Source organism: Callospermophilus lateralis, chromosome 1, assembly GCF_048772815.1.
Source record: "Callospermophilus lateralis isolate mCalLat2 chromosome 1, mCalLat2.hap1, whole genome shotgun sequence".
Classification (NCBI taxonomy): Eukaryota; Metazoa; Chordata; class Mammalia; order Rodentia; family Sciuridae; genus Callospermophilus; species Callospermophilus lateralis.
This window is the reverse complement of record NC_135305.1, coordinates 204,210,838-204,230,618: the sequence shown is the minus strand read 5'-3', so window position 1 is coordinate 204,230,618 and position 19,781 is coordinate 204,210,838. Positions and strand designations below refer to the sequence as shown.

General features: G+C 33.8%; 1 protein-coding gene across 9 annotated transcripts in view; it reads right to left on the bottom strand.

Moving 5' to 3' along the window:
- The window catches only part of Nktr (natural killer cell triggering receptor), a 47,398-nt gene that overhangs the window by 13,769 nt on the left and 13,848 nt on the right, over positions 1-19,781 (bottom strand). For 5 of the 9 annotated variants that reach the window (XM_076844092.2, XM_076844084.2, XM_076844100.2 and 2 more), the window contains exons 3-12: positions 18,514-18,588; positions 17,195-17,302; positions 16,634-16,678; positions 14,822-14,909; positions 5,747-5,776; positions 5,081-5,226; positions 3,852-4,074; positions 3,272-3,427; positions 671-758; positions 25-170 (exon numbers count right to left, since the gene is read on the bottom strand). In XM_076844092.2, the coding sequence (XP_076700207.1) occupies positions 25-170; positions 671-758; positions 3,272-3,427; positions 3,852-4,074; positions 5,081-5,226; positions 5,747-5,776; positions 14,822-14,909; positions 16,634-16,678; positions 17,195-17,302; positions 18,514-18,588 (1,105 nt within the window). Of the gene's footprint in view, positions 1-24; positions 171-670; positions 759-3,271; positions 3,428-3,847; positions 4,075-5,080; positions 5,227-5,746; positions 5,777-8,850; positions 8,879-11,408; positions 11,761-14,821; positions 14,910-16,300; positions 16,329-16,633; positions 16,679-17,194; positions 17,303-18,513; positions 18,589-19,781 lie in introns of those variants that run through there. The other 4 variants (XM_076844114.1, XR_013090279.2, XM_076844125.2 and 1 more) reach the window with 4 other exon arrangements.

Below are 19,781 nucleotides of genomic sequence, written 5' to 3'. Positions count from 1 at the left end.
TGTGCTTATTCTCAAAGCTCTTACTTATCTCCTTTACTCCATTTTTCTCCACTAGGTGGTCTGTAGGCTCTTAATCTCTGCATTTCCTCTTTCCAGTGAGGAGGAGTTTCACTGCTGTCATCATTATCTGACTCAGAACAGGATCTTGATCTTGGAGGTGTGTGATAGCGCTTTAAACAAAAGAAGAGAAACTATTTTTAAAATGCCTCTCAATTACAATCTGCTATAGGACAGAGACATGTAAAAGATCCAATCTCTGATTCCTTTAAAGGCAATCATGTAAGTACTAAAACAATGATCTGAAGTTATTTCAGACATAAGTCCTTGAGATGGGAAAGGCAGATGTTTACCTGTAAACCCATATGAAATCTTCCTCTTCAAAGTCTTAACAGTTACATTCATTACCTGAGATTATTCAATATACTAAGATTTCTCAACATACTCAACAATTGTTTCATATGTTCATTTCATCCTTAATTGTTTCATCCAAACACAGCCATAAAATTTGACCCAACAGCAGTACTTTCTCATAACTATGGAAACTACAACTAAGTCCTTGAACAGTTTTTGTATTATAATCAAAAATCAAAGCTAGGATTTTACTTATAGGTTAAAAAAAGCTACTGTTTAGGTAAGTAATTTGAAAAAAGAAAAGTCTTAACACACATACAATTGTACCCCTTCCTTTAATCTTCCGTCCAGACTTTGATACAGATGGTTTTTGATCACTTATAATGGGTGCAACATCTGGAATCTTCCTAGAAAAGAAGTTATGAAAATTAAAAATTAGCAAATGCTAGGCATTCCCCCCTCCATGTTTCAATGCAGAATTTATGCTTTTGTGCAGTTTTCTATTACTTTGTGACATGAAAAATCACCTGAAATTCTGATTTTAATATCCATAAATAAAAATTTATTGAAACACAGCCACTTCCATCTCTTCACCTATTTTTTTCAGGCTGTTTCTAATGTGGTGCTCTCATTGTTTTACAATGCTACAAGGAGCCCTAGGAGTATGTCAGGCTAGGTGCAGAGATGCACACCTGTAATCCCAACTACTAAGGAGGCTGACATGACAAGATAACAAGTTTGAGGCCAGGTTGGGCAACTTACAAGACCCTGTCTCAAAAAAAAAAAAAAAAAAAATTGGGTTGAGGTGTATCACAGTGATAGAGTGGTTGTCTAGCATGTACAGGCCTTAGGTTCAATCCCCAGCAAAACACACACAAATACACACACACACACACACACACACACACACACACACACACCATAGGATTTCAAGTACTATGCCTATCACTCATGTGTATGAAAAATGTTTTCAAAGTTGAAATGTATAAAATCTCACTTCAAATCAGCATCATCAGATGAATGCTATTATCTACTTTAATAGGAAATTTTGGACCCTAATTAAGTGAAGTCACTCCCCAACAAAAGAATTCTATTCTTCTCATTGAGAAGACCTGCCTTAAAAAAAAAAAAAAAAAAAATGATACTCAGGCCAGCCATAGTGGTGCACTCCTGTGATCCCAGGTACTTAGCAAGCTGAGGCAGGAGGATCACATGTTTAAGAGCAGCCTGAGCAATTTACCGAGACCCTATCTCAAAATAAAATTAAAAGGGATGGGGACATACCTCAGTGGTAGAATGCTTACCTAATATGTGCTAGGCCCTTGGTTCAATCCCCAGTAATCGGTGCGGGGGAGATGTTAAGTTTTTTTATATTATATTTTGCATTTTGTTGATACAACATTTACGGTGAGCAGGAGGTATAGCTCAGTGGTAGAGCACTTGCATAACATGTGAGGCCCCTGAGTTCAATTTCCAGCATCCCTTCCTGCCCCATTTTTTTTTTTTTTTTTTAGTTTTTGATAGACTTTTATTTTATTTATTTATATATGGTGCTGAGTATCAAACCCAGTACCTCACACATACCAGGCAAGTGGGCTACCACTGAGCCAACAGCCTCAGCCTCAGCCCTTGCTGCAATTTTTTAAAGGAATGGAACAATAACCTTATGAAAAGACCTAACTACAAACAGGGTCGCTTACATAAATTCTTGTCTTTCAAAATAACTATTCATATAGAACTTATCAATTACACTAGCTATTATGTATTTCTGTATACAATGAATTCTTTAAATAATTGTTAATTCAAGCCTAATATAAAAATACATTAGTATTTTTAGACCAAATCTAAAGCTTTTAGATTAGTTTTTATAATGCAGAGAAGTTATCAATGAGTCAATTTAACAACTGTAACAAATTTGATATTTAATTTTTTTATAATTTTTTTGTTTGTTTTTAGTTGTAGATGGACACAATACCTTCATTTTTATTTGTTTTTATTTTTATGAGGTGCCAGGGATCGAACCCAGTGCCTCACGCATACTAGGCAAGTGCTCTGCCACTGAGCCACAACCCTGGCCCCTGATATTAAATTTATCTCCAATCACCATGTTATTACTTTTGCAGTATTAAAGTTAAAATACATTTCATCCCTCAGTTGGACCCAGAGTCCAACTAACCCTCTATTCTGATAACCAAAACCTCATCCCTTTAAATGAAAGGTCAAGGTAAAAGATCAGTAATAAAATCTTTTCTAGACCTCCAATAAAACCTCTCCACTCTACCACTGAGCCACAACCCTAGCACCATCAAATGTGAATTCTAAAAGGTGAGGTATATGTCATTTATTAATCTGGCATCTCCTATAATATCTTCCAAAGCGTTCTGAACATGGATTATATTTAGTCAATCAGTGTGAAACTGTAATATGCCTATGAAATTTGTCTATCAGCGTGGGAAGAGAAGGAAGGGAGCATGGGGTTAGAAATGATAGTGGAATGTGATGAACATTATTATCCAAAGTACATGTATGGGGCTGGGGATGTGGCTCAAGCGGTAGTGCGCCCGCCTGGCATGCGTGCAGCCCGGGTTCGATCCTCAGCACCACATACAAACAAAGATGTTGTGTCCGCCGAAAACTAAAAAATAAATAAATTAAATTAAAAAAAAAAAAAAAAAAAAAAAAGTACATGTATGAAGACACGAATTGGTGTGAATATACTTTGTATACAACCAGAGATATGAAAAACTATGCTCTATATGTGTAATAAGAATTGTAATGCATTCTGCCGTCACAAATAAATAAAATTTTAAAAATAAAAAAAATTCAAAAAGAATAAAGAGTTAAAAGCTAGGAAGAAAAAAAAAAAGAAAGAATTATCTATCAGAGAAATAAAAGTACAAAAGTTAGTCATCCTACTTACGGTTCAGGCTCCACAGTGACCACAGGCATATCTCTTCTCAGTAAAAATCTGTTCTCAGGCACTGGAGGAATCTCTTCTGGGCGGACTACAGGCTTTTCCCGTTTAGCGTTTGAATCAACTGATCTTTTCTCATTTGTATCACTCCTCTCAGAGTGACTGTCAAGGATCAAACAAGTCACCAAATAAGATGAGTCATGCTTGAATTTCATAATAAAAGCATAGAAAACTAGACATTAATGGCAAAACTACTGACAGCTTACAAGTCTCAAAGGGTAGTATAATTTAACATATAAAACATCAATCCAGAGAAATACAATTTGACAATAAAATTATTGAATGATCTTAACTTATTTTTCTTTTTACAAGTTTCAGGAATTATTTTTACCTGGAAAAACACAAATCTTGAATATAAACGCATATGCTCCTCCAAGGTGTCAGATTTCAATTTAGTTACAATTTAAAAAAATGCTACCCTTGTCATCCATTAGAAATAAACTGGATTTACATAGTCACATGTACTTTGCCCATTCCAGGGTGAGTGCACGTTTTAGTTGAGACTGAATTGGTGTTTCATACTTACCCTTTTGGGCTCATTATATGTTTGCTCCTTGGTTCTTCTGAGCTGCTTGCTTCCTTTCTTCTCCTTTTAGAATGTTTAACTTTTGGCCTCCTCTTATGTTTCCTTCTTCTGCTTCTCCCATGTTCAATTTCACTCTCTGAAGATGATTCGGAAGATGAAGAGGAACTGGAAGAGGAATCCGAGTCTTCTGAATGTGTTGGTTTCTTCCTTTTTTTCTCAAAAACTTTTAATAAATATTAACAAAAATATTAGTAATGAATTCCTGTGTCTACCTTTAAGAGTAAAAAAATGTGATTACATAAAATTATGATAGTTTATAATAAATCACATACGATTCTAGTTGCTTTATGTATAGTAAACTAAAAAAGAAATTTAAATAAACTTTAACAAGTTGATAATACAATTGGTTGCAAGACTCTAAAGTAATGAAGTTCCTCATTCTCATGAAGTCTACATTAGAATGGGAGAGATAAGAAAATAAATAACTGTGTATTATAACAAGTGATAATACTAAGAAAAAAAAAAGCAGTGTAAAAGGAATACAGAGAGTAGGGGGAATTTAAGATGACATCTGAACAGACCTAAAGGAAGGGAGGGGGTCATGCATATCTTAACCAAGAGTGTTCTAGACAGAGAGAACAGCCAGTACAAAATCCTCGAGTGATTAGCATGTCTGAGTAAAGGTCAATGTGGCTAAAAGGCAATGAATGAGGAGGTCAAAAAGACAGCAGAGGCAGATTATCCATAGCCTTACAGACCCCTGCAAAGACTTCAGTTTTGTTAACTGAGAAGGCAACCTTTGGAGGGTTCTGAGTGGAAGTGGCGTGGATGTGAAATGTGGTTAAAAGGATCACTCTGGTTGCTATTACAAACAAACCACAGAAGGATATAATCAAGGAGACTAGTTAGGGTACTGCTGCTGAGAAAAGATTATAGGAGAACATGGAGACAGAGGCAAGGTGAAAGATTAGGAAGCCATTGCTATAAATCCGGCATGAGACAATGGTGGTCTGGATCCGGCTGGCAACAAAGGAAAGTAATAAAAGGAGGAAAGACTTGATAGGATTTGCTAATGGACTGGAATAGGGTATGATATAGAGGCCTCAAGTGTTATTGTTATGCCACTCGTATGTTTTGTCCACTCGTCAATCAAGGAGGTATCTTTAAATAAATTAGTCTTTATAGTTCTTCACTGCATCCTAGTCTCTTCTAGTCCCCAAAGCTCTTACCATCTTTTGTTGATTTTGTGGCGAGCACCCCACAGTCAATAACTCGCACATCTGCATAAGGTCTGCTTGCAGCGTCAGTTTTCAGATTTTCAATTTGTTCTATGACTTCAAATCCAGAAATAACCAGTCCAAAGACAACATGTACCCTGTCACAACATAAATTCAAGAAATTATTGGTTTGGTGACAGCTAACCTATGAATAGTAATCAAGATAACTTGTTAATAAATGACACAGCCAAAGACCTGAAAATAAAATGAAAGTATTTGATGCATGAAGCCACCAGAAGGGGAAGAAAACTTGAAATCTGTTTCATAAAAGGAATTTGGCCTCAATTAAACTGAGTCTGGGTTTTTCTCACTTTCTAATAATGGCTCTTAACCATTTTAGGGTAAAAAGTCTGCACTCAATACTGAGAAACTGTCTTTCCAAGGGTATTCAATACTGCATGGCTGAGAAGCCCATCCACAGACACAGGTTAAAGATCCTTCCGTGACATAAGAGGCATAGTGCCTCAAAACTACTGCACCTTGTGATGCTTGAAGAGCAAGGTTATAAGAGATGACCCAGGCATCAAGAGTATCCACAGAGGACACACCTGGAGTCTAATGTGTCCTTATGACTGGCTACCCTAACCACCACCAAGATCATAAGAATGTAACTCTTACCCATCCAGGTGTGGAGCAGGTTTTGTAGTACTGTGTAATAAACATCAACACAAAGATGATGTCAAGAACGACGTGTTCGGGTGAAGAGAGCAGAAGGGTTTAAACACAGCATGTAGAGAACAAAGAAGTAAAGATAAAAAGATGGAGAAAAAGTTAAACATAATAAATAAATATCTAACCTTAAAGACCCCAAACCAGCAATAATAGCCACTTTACTAAGAAAGAAAAAAAAAATCAAAGCAAGATTATAATGAATTATAAAATCATACCTATTAGATAATATGCATATATAGAACATATAAAATAGGTTTCATCTGAGTTATATCCACAAATATTAACATAAATACATATTAAAATTAAAAATACTTTCAAATCCAAAACAACAAAAAACATTAAAAAAAAAACTCAAAACTTAAAATTAAAAAAGGAAAAGCACCTATTGTGTCCCCTATGGATTGCAAAGTGGGATCAACACTTGTCCCACATTTAGATGAGTTCTTCTATTTATTATTTCTCATACTGAGTCAGTCTGCAGCTTTTAGGCAGGCAGATGGAGGAAGGCCTCAGGAGTCCTGTTTTCAGAACTTCCTGCCCCTTTCCTCACACAAGGTGAGATTCTGCCACTTACAGTAATTCTGAAAATGCAATGGGGAGAAAAATCTTCATCTAACAATTTTGATAGCAAAGTCATGATGGACACTATAGACCTTAAATTTCTATTGCTCAGAAAATACTCAATCAGCTTCTTCTACAGTCACAAACTTCTTGGACAGTCTACGGGGTATATTTGGTTAAAGAACTTTAAACCCAAGCTGATTTCCCATAGCATTTTCACAAATCTTCAAACTGCTTGAATTGCAGTGCAAAAATCCAAAAGCAGATAATCAGAATTATATACCACAAGTATCTTAGTTTTTAAGAATAAAAAGCAGATATCTGAGAGAGAGGTCACTGGATATCAGGCTGCACTAAAGCAATGAATTGTACTAGAAGCATCCATATAAACTTTTATGTTCATTTTGAGGAAGTTTAAGACATCTAAGTACATTAAAACACAAATTTAGCCTTTGCAACAATGCCAACTTTACTGTAAAAGAAATTGTAATGCTTATACTTACATTAAGCATATTCAGTTCTGTAAGATGACTACAGTTATTTTAAAAAAATTGAAATGTCAAAATTAAGTTTCAAACTTTTAAAGGAAATCTTGAGTTTTAAAACTAAAAGTCTCAAATATTCCTTAGAAGAACGAGAATTTAAAAATTCAAGCCCATGTAATTATAAAAATGAAAAAAGGCAGAAAAAAAAAGAAAGAAAAGAAAATCTAGTGAACTGTGAGCCACTAATGCCCCTAAATTATTAATCATTAAACTAGCATTAAAAATGGATAATTATTTTATAATAGAAATGTACTTCCCATAATTATAAAACTCTACCAAGCACACTAAAAATAAGAGACTACTACATAAGCTAGACAGATTCCAATATATAAAAGATGTAAAGAGTGCTTCTAAAAATGTAAAAATTTCTCAAGAGATCAGTCTCAAATACATAAAAATGAAAGCAATGAATGGATTGTTAGTTAGATACGTTCCTCTTCCTTACTTGATCCTTTCTCATAGTTCAGATATTCAAGTATTGGGGAAAGCCTACAGATTTTTCTAGAACACACAAAGTCCTATTCCATTTGCCATCTTGGCTAATAAAAAACCACCTTATGGCAAACCTTTGGTGAGATAAGGCAACCTAGCAAACTACTGTGATACAGTAACATACTACTTGAGAATAGAATACGTATCGTTAAGACATTTAGGTTTTTTTGTTTGTTTGTTTTTTGGTGTGGGGGACTGCACCCAGGTCCTCCACACACTATTCCACTGAGCCATACTCCCAGTCCCAAGTTTTGTTTTCAATTAAAATGAAAACTGAAGGATAAACAAACTTGGTACTTTTATTTGTAGTAGTGAAGAAAAGAAAGACAGAATTGCCTCTTTCTTTTGAAGACAACTTTCAGTCTGCCCATGGTGCCTAAAGTGATGTAAATAATTTAATTTACTCACATCTGCACCTGGGATCCAGAATTGGAATCCAGAAATGTAAATGTGTACTTTAACTGGGCTGGACTACATATTAAGAATTACCAAAAAGAAGCCTTCTAGGGTTCTAAGCCTACATCCCAGGAGTAGAAATCCCAAGGTAAAGTAGGCTGACTGGCACTGGGCTGAAGTCTATAAGAACGAACAGAGAACATTAACTAAATTACAAAAAAAGGGGTATAAGAAGACAGGGGACATGATTTTGTACAGTATAGACTACTAAAACAGGCAAAGAGATCTTATCCATTAACTTTTTGTTGTTTGTGGCACTAGGGATTAAACCCAGGGCCATGTACATGCTAGGCAAGTGCACTACCACTGGGTCACATCCTCAGTCTTCATCCCTCTAACTCTTAACTGTATTCATCTTTCAAAACTATAAAGCTCTTTAAAGAACCAAGTAGTAGTGACACACTCAGTAAGTGAAAACCTTAAGAAGGCCAGAGACTATAATAAATGCGTAAGTTTATACAAGCTTATTAAAACATACCTAAGGGAGAAACAAACACAAATAACATTTCAGTTATAAAACCTTTCAACATATATACATTTCCATTTTCTCCTGTCACTTAGAATTTACTTAAAAATGTACATGGCAAGAGTTCATTTAAACCTTGTAAATCCTAGAAATCAAAAAATATCACTGTTACTCCAAAGAACAATCTACATTTTTACACTATTAGAGAATCCTTTGACCTTATGCAGAAATTACTAGTTCTGTACTGAAAGGAGACTGAAAACCATAATATAAACTATAATCCCTCTACTCTCCCACCAGAAGATGTTGTAGAAACAGAGTAGACAAGCCACCAATATTAAAATACACTTCCCAGGATTAACCATGAGCTATAAAACATACTTGTTGTACATGTAATGCTGCTTTACAGAACAAGCAGAAAGCTCTTTTATTTTTATTTTCTTAAAATGTTTCAAAGCACATAACAACAGGCTTAAAGAGATAAAGGCAAAGAAAGAGAAAGAGAGAGCCTTAGAGTAATGAGACATTACCTTTGGAGCGCACGGTGTAACACTCTTTCTGTAAATTTTACACAAAAATGGCAAGAAATAAATTGTAATACACTTTTAAGACAAGACTGAATCTAAGTTTTAATATCAATATAACTTTGAAATTAAATATTTTAGAGTTTAATGCAAAGCAAGAAAGCTTTTTAAAATGGAGGGCTCTAAATTTTCTTTCACAAAGGATATTTATGTAGAGATGATTTATGCTTAAAAAAAAAGCACTGTGGTTAAAGCAGGAATCTGCTCAGATCATTAATAGTCTAACATAAAAGTGCTGATAGATAAATAGTGATTAACAAAACATTACATTTCCTTTCACAAGTCCCCCAAACTAAATAAGGCAACTAACATCTTCTTCAAATGAGAATAAAATTACTGAGTATAAGCATAAATATGCCCAGGAGCAATTAATACTAGTCAAAAGTTAAAAAAAAAAAAAATTCACTGGAAAAAACTGAGTTAAGATAATTCAAAATAAAGTTTCAAGGAACTTTTTACTAATTCACTTCTAATAATTAAAGAATCAACCATGTTTGTACAATTTGACCTTTTTGTCAGTTATACATCACAACAGACCACTTTCAGGAGGTGTTGAGTAAATGTAACATACACTTTTAAGTCAAGTCACTGAACATACTAATAAAAAATAATAAAGCAGCATAACTCGAATTTTAGGGATTTTCTCAGAGGATAAAAATGCAAGAGGATGAAAGTATAAGAGTGTACTGAAAGGAGACTGAAAACCATAATATAAACTATAATCCCTCTACTCTAGAGGGATTATAGTTTATATAAAATATAAACTATAATCTTGGCTATAGTAAATAGTTTTCCTATCTAGTCTCTGATTTTCCACATTATAAAGACTTTTTCAAAGAACACACACTGCTCAATTTTAACTATAAATGTATCTACTACTACTTCTTAGATTAAAAAAAAAAAAAAACAACAACCCTATTCTGCCATGGACAAAAAGCTTGATGGGTGCTTTAGACATATGAACTCCTGAAATATTTAAAAATAAGTTTTAATTTCTTGTAAATGATACATGGATTAGTGTCAAAGGAACATGTTTGAAAGAATGTGGGGTTTCATGAATACTGTAAAAAAATAAGTACTCCACGTATAAAACAGTACAAAAAAGAAAATAAAGATAACCTACTTCTAATTTAGCTTTTAACATGCAATTCTCTCGGTTCAACTCCTGAAACTATGACACTGAACAGAAGAGGTACCAAACTGTATCTAATGATGAAGCTTTTATTAGGGCAACAGAAATTAATATAGTCACCTCACAATGCTCTACCTATGTATCTGAAAGTCACCAAAATATAAGAGCTTTCTAAAATTCGGCACTAGTATTAAGGTAATCAAAACCACAAAAACTACTAGATATAAAATTTCTTCCATGTTGCTGATACATGTGCCACATAAACCCTAGGTAATATTAGCTTGAATTTTAGGGATGATTTTTGATAATCAGAGAAGCTGGCTTATAGGTTAAGACTCATACATATCTGACAAATAAAAAAGGAAAAAAAAGATTCACACACATCTTAGCTCATGGAAAACTCCAAAACTAACATGCAAAGGTTTAATCCCCACCCCCCAAAAAGGAAGGTTTAAAAAGCTAGAATTTCTCAGATTATTAACACTTACTAGCATTTTCTTCCTCACACAAATTAATGATAAGTGGGTAAAAACAACATTTCTATCCTTAATCTACCCCAAATGTTAATATAGCTTTAAAAAATGCCTTAAAACCAACTGCCCTTACCTCCCTCTTTGCTCTGGTATACTGAAATGATGAGCACTCACCTCTCATTCAGGTGGGTAGCCTCTTGCAAGTCTGTTTTTTAAATGATGTCAAATAATTCTAGAGCATCAAATTCCACTGCCCCAACACACACACACACACACACACACACACACACACACACTCTCACACTCTCTCTCTCTCTCACTCGTTTTGTGACAGATAAAATGTAACAGGACTGAGGTGTAGCTCAAGACTAGAACACATGCCTAGCATGCACAAGGCTCTGGCTTCAATCCCCAATATTGCTGTCTCCCAAACTGTTAAGGGTCAAAGCTTGGCTTTTCCATATTATCTTGTTTACTTATATTTTTATAATTATCATGACTACTGACAGTAGCCAGCAACAGGAACTGTTCTCTAAAGTTCTGCAGGTTTCTCTACTTGATGGCTGTGACATAAAGCCTGCACAGACTAATATTCTTTAAGCAACTCATGGACTGCTGCTCCTGATTTAGATAAGATGGGCCTTAAGCTTCTTTGAGACACCTTTCAGACTCATGAAACTTAGGCAAATATAAATATTTCCTTCAGGCAAGACAATGTTTGCATATAAACATTCCACATATTCAGAAAATTGGGAGCATTTTACAAAGCATTTATTCCTTTTATGACAACTTCCACATCAAAATGTTTCATCTTTAAAAGTAGGAACAGATACTTAACAAAAAAGAAAAAAAAGAACTCAAGGTATATAGGAAACAAAACATAACCAAGGCTTTTAATAGCTAGTGTCCTATCTAAGAAAGGTCATTTAATGACAAAATATAAGCTATGTACCTAATCTTAATTCTGTCTTATTCCATATCTTTACCTTTCCAAAAAATGCATATAAAACAGTAAAAATTAGATCCATAATTATTACTAACCAGCAAAAAGGAAAAAGGTTTCCCCAAATATCACTTTCTCAGCAAAATGCTTGCTGTCTCTAATACTTAACTAAATTCAGAATAGAGACATTAACAAAATTATGTAGCTTATAGTGTGCAGCATTCTTTCCCTAACAATTTCTTTCATAATATGAATAAAGATTCTATAATCTGGATTTTCCATGGTTCTTCTTCCTTATTTAGCATTACCTGTAGAATGAAAAGGTTGTTTTAGATGATTTCTAATTCTATTTCTACTCTAAGACTATGATTCTACAGCTTTTATTTATTTATTTTTGCAGAGCTGGAGATTGAACCCAGGGCCCTACACGTGCTAATTAAGCACTCTATCGCTGAGCTACGTGCCCAACCCTTTCTATTTTGAGACAAGATTTCACTAAGATACCCAGGCTGGCCTCTAACTCGCAACTCCCAAGCAGCTAGGTATAGGTATGTGTCATACACCTAGCTCGAGGTCTTTGAATTCCTTAAAAAAATGATTCAAATGAACAAATCATTGTTTCCTTAATGATTTGTGGAGACAGTGGCATATACCACTTATTTCATGTTTGAGAACTATTCCAAAAAGAATTAGTTTTCTTCTATATAAGCCTCCAAAAGCAAAAGTCATTAAGACTAACCAGCAGCAGATATAAGCAGTTACTGTAAAATGTACAAATAGCTTTATAGAAGAAAATCTGACTTTCATCACATGTACAATTATCCCAGTCAAAGAAGCAATATATGCAAAATTATGTTGAATAAAAATGACGTATGCCTTAGAGGGGGAGTTGTTAACCGTGTAAAACAAGAATTCACAAAGCACATGAATCCTTGTGCAACACTGTGCCAAGAATCACACTAACAGCACCAAATTTAGCCCGTAGGAAATGTAAAACAACAGATTTATAACATAAGCTACACTTAAGCAAAAATATATGAAAAGTCCTCATTAAGCCTATTAAAACATGAACTATAAAGGCAGTCCTTTTTAACATCGCTTCTTTAGCTATCCTTTCTTTTTCATATTTCAGAACTGCTGCTAAAGGTGTCCCTAGGAAGGGCTGTGGTAATAGGATAAAAGGCAGTGGGAAGCCATCACTTAGCTTTATGACCATCACAGCTATTATCTGTGATAACATAACACAACTTAAACACTGTACCATACACTTTTTTACTACTTTCAACTCCAAAAGGATTTGGGCTTGGGAACCATGAAGTTTCAAAGATTTGTTTTTTTATGGGTCACCATATCCACTTTACCTACTCTTTCCACAAATGCAAAGATGTGTTTTATTCAGAAATGTGAATTTTAGTTTGATTTTATCCTGCAACTCATGATATTGGTATTTTCAGCCATCATAAGGAAAGAGCACAAGCACAGGTTTCTTAAAAAAAAAAAAAAGGTGAATGAGGATTTTGTGTATATGTGTACAAAATTACTCTTAACTGTTAAACTTTTTTCCAGAAATAAACTTCAGACTGAATTTTCATGAGATAATAATAAGCAGGAAATTTTCTTTTCTTTCTTCTTGTTTTTTTTGTTTTTAATTTTTTTAATGGTAGTGGAGGAACCCAGGTGCACTTTACCACTGAGCTCTATCCCCAGCATTTTTTTTTTTTTTTTTTTTAATTTTTGCAACTGGGCTAAGTTGTCCGACTGGTCTCCTGGGTTGCTGGGATTACAGGCTTGTACCACTGTACCCAGTGAAAATTTTCTTTTGATCACAAGCTCATAATGCCACATGAAAATAAGTTTACAATTTTTTATTCCTAACTTATTGATGTTAAAAATTTCACTTGACAGTCCTCTTCAAAAATAGCAATCCAATGTAAAAGTAGGCCATGCTGAAAATAGTAATGGTTTTTACTAAACATTCCTAGAAAAGAGTTATTAACTAAATAACACAAAAATAAGATACTTCTGTGTTTTCTGAAGAGAATCTCACAGACTATGTCTTAATTATTAAGTGAAGTGCAGCATCTTTAATTCATTCTGTAGACAAACTCATCTACATGTGATAATGGCAAGAAGCTGCTGCTACCTGATAAATCAAATTCTAAATGTAAAGATATAAAAAAAGGAAATCTAAAAGAAACTTTAGAGCCCTCAGATGGTAGCTTCTTGACCAATGAATAGTTTTTCATGTTCAGAGTTCAGATAAGCTTAAAAATGGAAATGGGAAACCTCAGAGTAAACAGCTTATACATTAAGTCATTACAAAAAAGTTTTAAAAATATTTCTATTTTTTATTGGCCCTTAAGAACGTTAAGAATAAAAAACTACTCTAATAAACACATATTATAACTAATAAGCTATGGGATCAAAACAAGATACAGGAACAACTGTCTTAGGATTTTTTCCTGTATAACTCCAAGCATAATCATCTTTTATCAGCTTTCCATTTTTAGGACATTCTTAGGAATAGAATGTCCCTTATCTGAACATTATCAGATCATGTTGGAAATCTATTTTTTTTAGACAAATTTAAAATGAGTTTATATGAATAATTTGGTCCTTTAAAGACAGGGAAGCGCCCTTCATACTCATCCATTCAGAAAGATGTTAAAGAAAACTTTTTCTGATAAACCATGAATAAAATATTTCTCCAATGTATACAGGATAAGTGAGATTTACTTTCAATCAAAAGCATTAAACCTCATGCTGCACACAACTATCTTTATTCCATATGATGGGATTGTAATTAAAATAGGTTTTAGAGTACATTTAGACAAAAATTTAAATTTTTTAAAATGCTGATTCAACAGCAAATCACCTATTTTCATATGACATCAGGAAATAATGGTACCTCTCTGAAAATTAGCTCAAAGAGCAATAGTAAGAGAGAAAAACAAGTATACAATGGTTTACTAAAACCAACTGCTTTCCATGCTGAGGGTACATATATCTGGTCTTATACTATGAAGAATTTTTAAATGTGCATCAATAGTTTATATTCCAATCCAGTTTTCATAAACCAAGTTATCAAATTTGGTAAGGGCCAAAGCCAATTTATTTTCTCACATCAACAGCATAAATAATATGTATCTTTAAGTTACATTTTTAAAGTTCCATTCTTCAAATCCAGGATATATGCTGAATGCTGAGGTGATTGTTAGAGATTACCAGTTACTATATAACATTAGAAATTAATAATAAAACCCAAGCTGACAGAATTTTAGCATTAAAGTTGCTTTAACTATACCATCTTTCTCATGAACAGCGCTTCTCTGTTTAGGAAAAGCTCATCTCTGAATTATGCCTACTCACATGAAAAACTGGGAACCATTGGTATGTTTCCCTCGATTTGCCATTGACAAAAGGAACGCTCTGTCATGTTTGAGAATAAAGTTTTCATCTGTTTGAAGAAAACACAAATACGTCAGTCTCCCAATTATAAGACACTTTTAAAGTAATGCTCAAGTAATAAATAGAAAGCAAAGGATGAAATTCCTCTTCTGGTCAGTACAGATACTTGACAATATTTAGGAAAAAATTTTTCAACTAATCAAAAAGAGCATAAAAATGCCAGAAGATACTAATGAAAGCCTTAAAGAAAAGAACATATATTTAATATTTTATACAAACAGCCTTAGAATAGTCACTTCTTGTAGTAACATACTTGACTAAGCAGTACATAAGCTATTAACTTGCAGGAAAAACTAATAAGGAAATTTTTAGATAAATCTCTACAGTAAAATTCATTTCTTCCAAAATTTCCAATTAGCCTGCCAAATGTACTATATATGGGTGTTTAATAATCCTTTTATTTGTTTAATTTTCATATGGTAAATTATTATTCAACTGAGTTGAAGTTATAAGAGCAAAAAGAATTAGATATTTTAAGTTTTAAGGACATGTCTAAATTAAGTATGTGGATTATCAATCAGATCACAAAATTATCTAAGGAATTAACTTTTGTAAAAATAAAAATTGAAATGGCAAAATACAATTTTAAGATATAAAAGTATCTGCCACCAGGAACAACCACATTAAAGTGGCCTACAGCATTAAATTTAAATTGCTAAATGCAGATAGAACCAGCTAAAGAGCTGTTTCTTACTAATTCAGAGGAAAAAAATTCACCTTAAAGATCACTTAGAGATCATATTAATTCCAGCAGAAACACCCTTATTAACTTAAAATTCCTTTTGACATTCATACAAACAAATCTTTCTTTAGAACAAACAGAAACATAGAAAACTTGAAAACATGATTACCTTGGGAACAGGCTTCTGAAAAAGAGTAGTAATCCATTTTCTCCCAAAGGAAATATAAAAGACTATTATAACACTGAAGCTTTTATAGCATTAAAACCTAGTAAGATTGGATCCCATTATAAATTTCTGCAACTGACTTTTCTAAGGCTTTTTGGGGCAAGTGCAATAGTTAGATTTATGCAAATGCTACTACTGTAGGAATAAAATACCATCATATATTTCTAGTATACAAAAGAAAACATACAAACCTTTGAGAAAGAAGAAAATACCAAATTTTATTCAAAGAAATTGCTTGGCTTAGGGGGAAAAAAAACAGCTAGATTCTTTCCCCTGATATAGAATGAATAACTCATTGGGAAAGGAAAAAAAAAGATACACATACACTTATGAAATAACATAAAATTATTTTCCAAGTCTTCAAGCAATATAGAAATCCAGCCACAACCTGACCCAGACTGTCCATAAATTTATTAGGAAGGGTGCAAGGGAACAGAATTGGAGTTTGTGTTACTGAGCTTTGTTCTCTTACCTTTTCATTTTGCAAAAGACCACATTCTCTATAAACAAAAGAATATGTTGACAGTTTTAGGCAGGAAGATAGGAGTTTTCATGAATATAGTTGCCTAACCTCCATGCTGAAAGTCATGTTTAACCATAAAGTTAGCCTTAATTAATCTTGTCAATTAAAAGTTATATTACAATATAATTTATCCCCAAATTCATGCAAATGAAGTATTTTCATGCAGCATTAGTTTCATGCAAAAAGTGAACTATAAGTAAACCTCTTTTCATTAAAAGTATATGACCAAACTTGCTTTAATATCAGAACTGAAACAAAAGACCATAAAATATTAGGCCTTACCTTTAAAATATCCACCATAAATTGATTCTCCACCTTTTCCATTACCTGTAAATAATGAGCTATATTAAGCCATACTGAAAATTAAAAATGTACTAATACATATAGATTATTTTGAATGGTTTTAATTTGCTGAAGGAAACCGTGAACTTTATAAGTGGTGCATATAACCATAACTTAAGAGTCCTCGATTAACTTCATCTTTAAAATATTATAATATCATTTTCAAAAAATGACTCTAGGATCCACTTATTTCAAGCATTAATCACACCAACAAAATTCTAGAATAAATTCAATTGGACAGTACTTTAGCATTCATTTTAAGGGTATTTATCACATAATTGTAATATTACTAAAATAAACTACATAAAAGCAAGTTAAATGTCATAGTATCTTATGTTTTCATACATTTTGGATCCATAGCATCTGTCCATCCCACAACTATGCACCAACCATATATATAACATTTCAATTATTCTGTGATATGATATTTCAATTAAAAAGTAATAATGAGATGCTTTAAAAACTGACAGATAGAATTGAGAACATAACTTTTAGCTCTACCTTCACTGAAATCCCCACCCTGAATCATGAAGTTTTTAACCACACGGTGGAATGTAGAACCTTTATAACATAACTTCTTCCCAGTTGTTTTCCCAAGGCCTTTCTCCCCTGGGGGGAAAACAGAAAAAAATCGAAGTTTAGCTACAAACCCATCCTTCCAAGGAAAAGAACCAACCAATTATTCCACTGCCAAATCCCTCCTGTGTAGTTGGTATTTTAAGAGATTAAAAAAAATGATGTGACAATTTAAAAACATACGTATACACACAAATCAAAGTAAACAATACAAAGCAGTTGTTAGCTCACACTCTACATGCTACAAGAGAGAAAACTGGGGATGTTTATTTCTCTATAAAAGAATGGGATCAAGGAAGTTGATGCAAAGATTGTGTGTGTGTGTGTGTGTGAAGAAGTATGAATTTTACATTTTTAGTTTGCTATTTCTCATTTTAAACTAATATTATCTCCATTTTTCTACTTATTTAGGACATAAATCCAATTATACTCAATAAAGAACAATTTTATTATGTTCTACCTCTCCATCTTCTAGCCTTAAATTTGTTTTTTTCTTTTCTTTCTCTGTGTGTATGTTTCTAGGGATTGAATCCAGAGAGCTCATTCTACTACTAAGCTAGATCTCCAACTCTTTTTACTCTTTATTTAAAGCAGGTTTCACTAAGTTTCCAGGGCTGGCCTCAAATTTGCAATCCTTCTGCCTCAGTCTCCTAAGTAGTTGGGATTACAGGTGTATGCCATTACACTTGGCTAGCCCTATATTGCTTCTGAAATCTGAGGTGCTAAATTTGTAAAGTACTGAAATTTGTAAAGTTCTACCAAAACAAATCAATTTTAAATGTCTATTATTTTATAAATTACAATGTATAGAAGATTCCATCACATGAAGTAGATTCTTACTTTCTTTTTCATTTTTAAGACCACTTCTTTCTTTTCCCTCTTATAAAATGCTTTCTTAATTTCACATAGGTTAGTATGATTATGTTTTTGGTTGCAAAAGCCATTTCCAAAGACCTTTATTTTTTCAGGAAAATATCTATTCCGTTAAAGGTAATACTATGCTGGGAGAGGGAGAGGGAGAGGGAGAGGGAGAGGGAGAGGGAGAGGGAGAGGGAGAGGAAGAGGAGGAGAGGGAGAAGAGGAGAGGGAGAAGAGGAGAGGGGGAGGGGAGAGGGGGAGGGGAAGAGGGGGAGGGGGAGAGGGAGAGAGAGAGAGAAAGAGAGAAAGAAAGAAATAAAGAGAGAAAGAAAGGTAAGACTAGATGCCATGACTTCTCATCAGAAATAATTTAAAAATTCACTTACCTGAGCATAGGCAAAGGAAGTTTTTGCATGTTTTTGGACATATGTCTGAGAAGAGCTGAAACATAATGCGACCAACTGAAATAAAACACATGGGAAAGAAAAACCAATAAGCAAATTGATTATATATACCACATTATATATAGGAGAAAGAAAATAAATAATTTGAAAGCCCATTTTTCTAATTCTTTTTAATTTCTAAAGAGTTAGTGGGGAAGAATTTAACTGAGAGATACCAAGTAAAAACAGTTCCACTGTTTTTGTTTGTGGTGCTGGAGATCAAATCCATTTACTCTTTTTATTAGTAAGAAGCCAAAATCATTCCAGTCCTAAAACTATAGGATGTTAAGAGTCTTTTACAGGGGCCCTGAATATCATATCCCTTTTAGTACCTTACCTGAACTATGAACCATATTTAAGGCTTTTTTGTGGTAGTGGTGCCAGGGACTAAAACCAGGACCACATGCATGCTGAGCAGGTATTCTACTAGTGACCCATACCCCACAGCCACTTTTATTTTATTTTATTTTTTTTTGGTTATCAGAGATTGAACCCAGAGGAGCTTAACCACTGAGCCAAAACCCCAGCCCTTCTTTTATTTCAAGACAGGGTCTCACTAAGTTGCTGAGGCTGGTCTCGAACTTATGATCCTCTTGCCTTAGTCTCCCTAGTTGCTGGGATTAGAGGCATGTGCCACTGAAACCAGTAGAATATTCCTTTTGTTTAAATATTTTTAGTTGTAGATGGGCATAATTCCTTTATTTTATTTATTTATTTAGTGGTGCTGAGGATTGAACTCAGTGCCTTGCACATGCTAGGCAAGCCTCTACCACTAAGCTACAACTCCAGCTCCCAGAATATTCTTAATTAACAGTTGCATAGCCTATAATTCCAGCAGCTCAGGAGAACTTGAAGTTCAAAGCCAGCCTCAGCAACTTGGCAAGGCCCTGTCTCAAAATAAAAAGTGAATAAAGGGCTAGGGATGTGGCTCAGTGGTTAAATAGCCTTGGATTCAATCCGCAGACCCAGCTTCCTGAACTGTACCACCCACACTTAATATTCATATTCTATTCCCCAAAAAAGCAGAAAGAGAACAGATCATGTTTCCCCAGAAGAACTAATACTTTCTACAATAACTAAGAAATGAGAAGTATGCAACTTTGATTTAACCGTGCCATAGAGAAATAGGTCACAAATTTGATCTCAGGGACTCCCTTACATTTGGATCTTAGCCCAAAGGCTGAGAAGTAATAAATACTCCTTTAAACTCT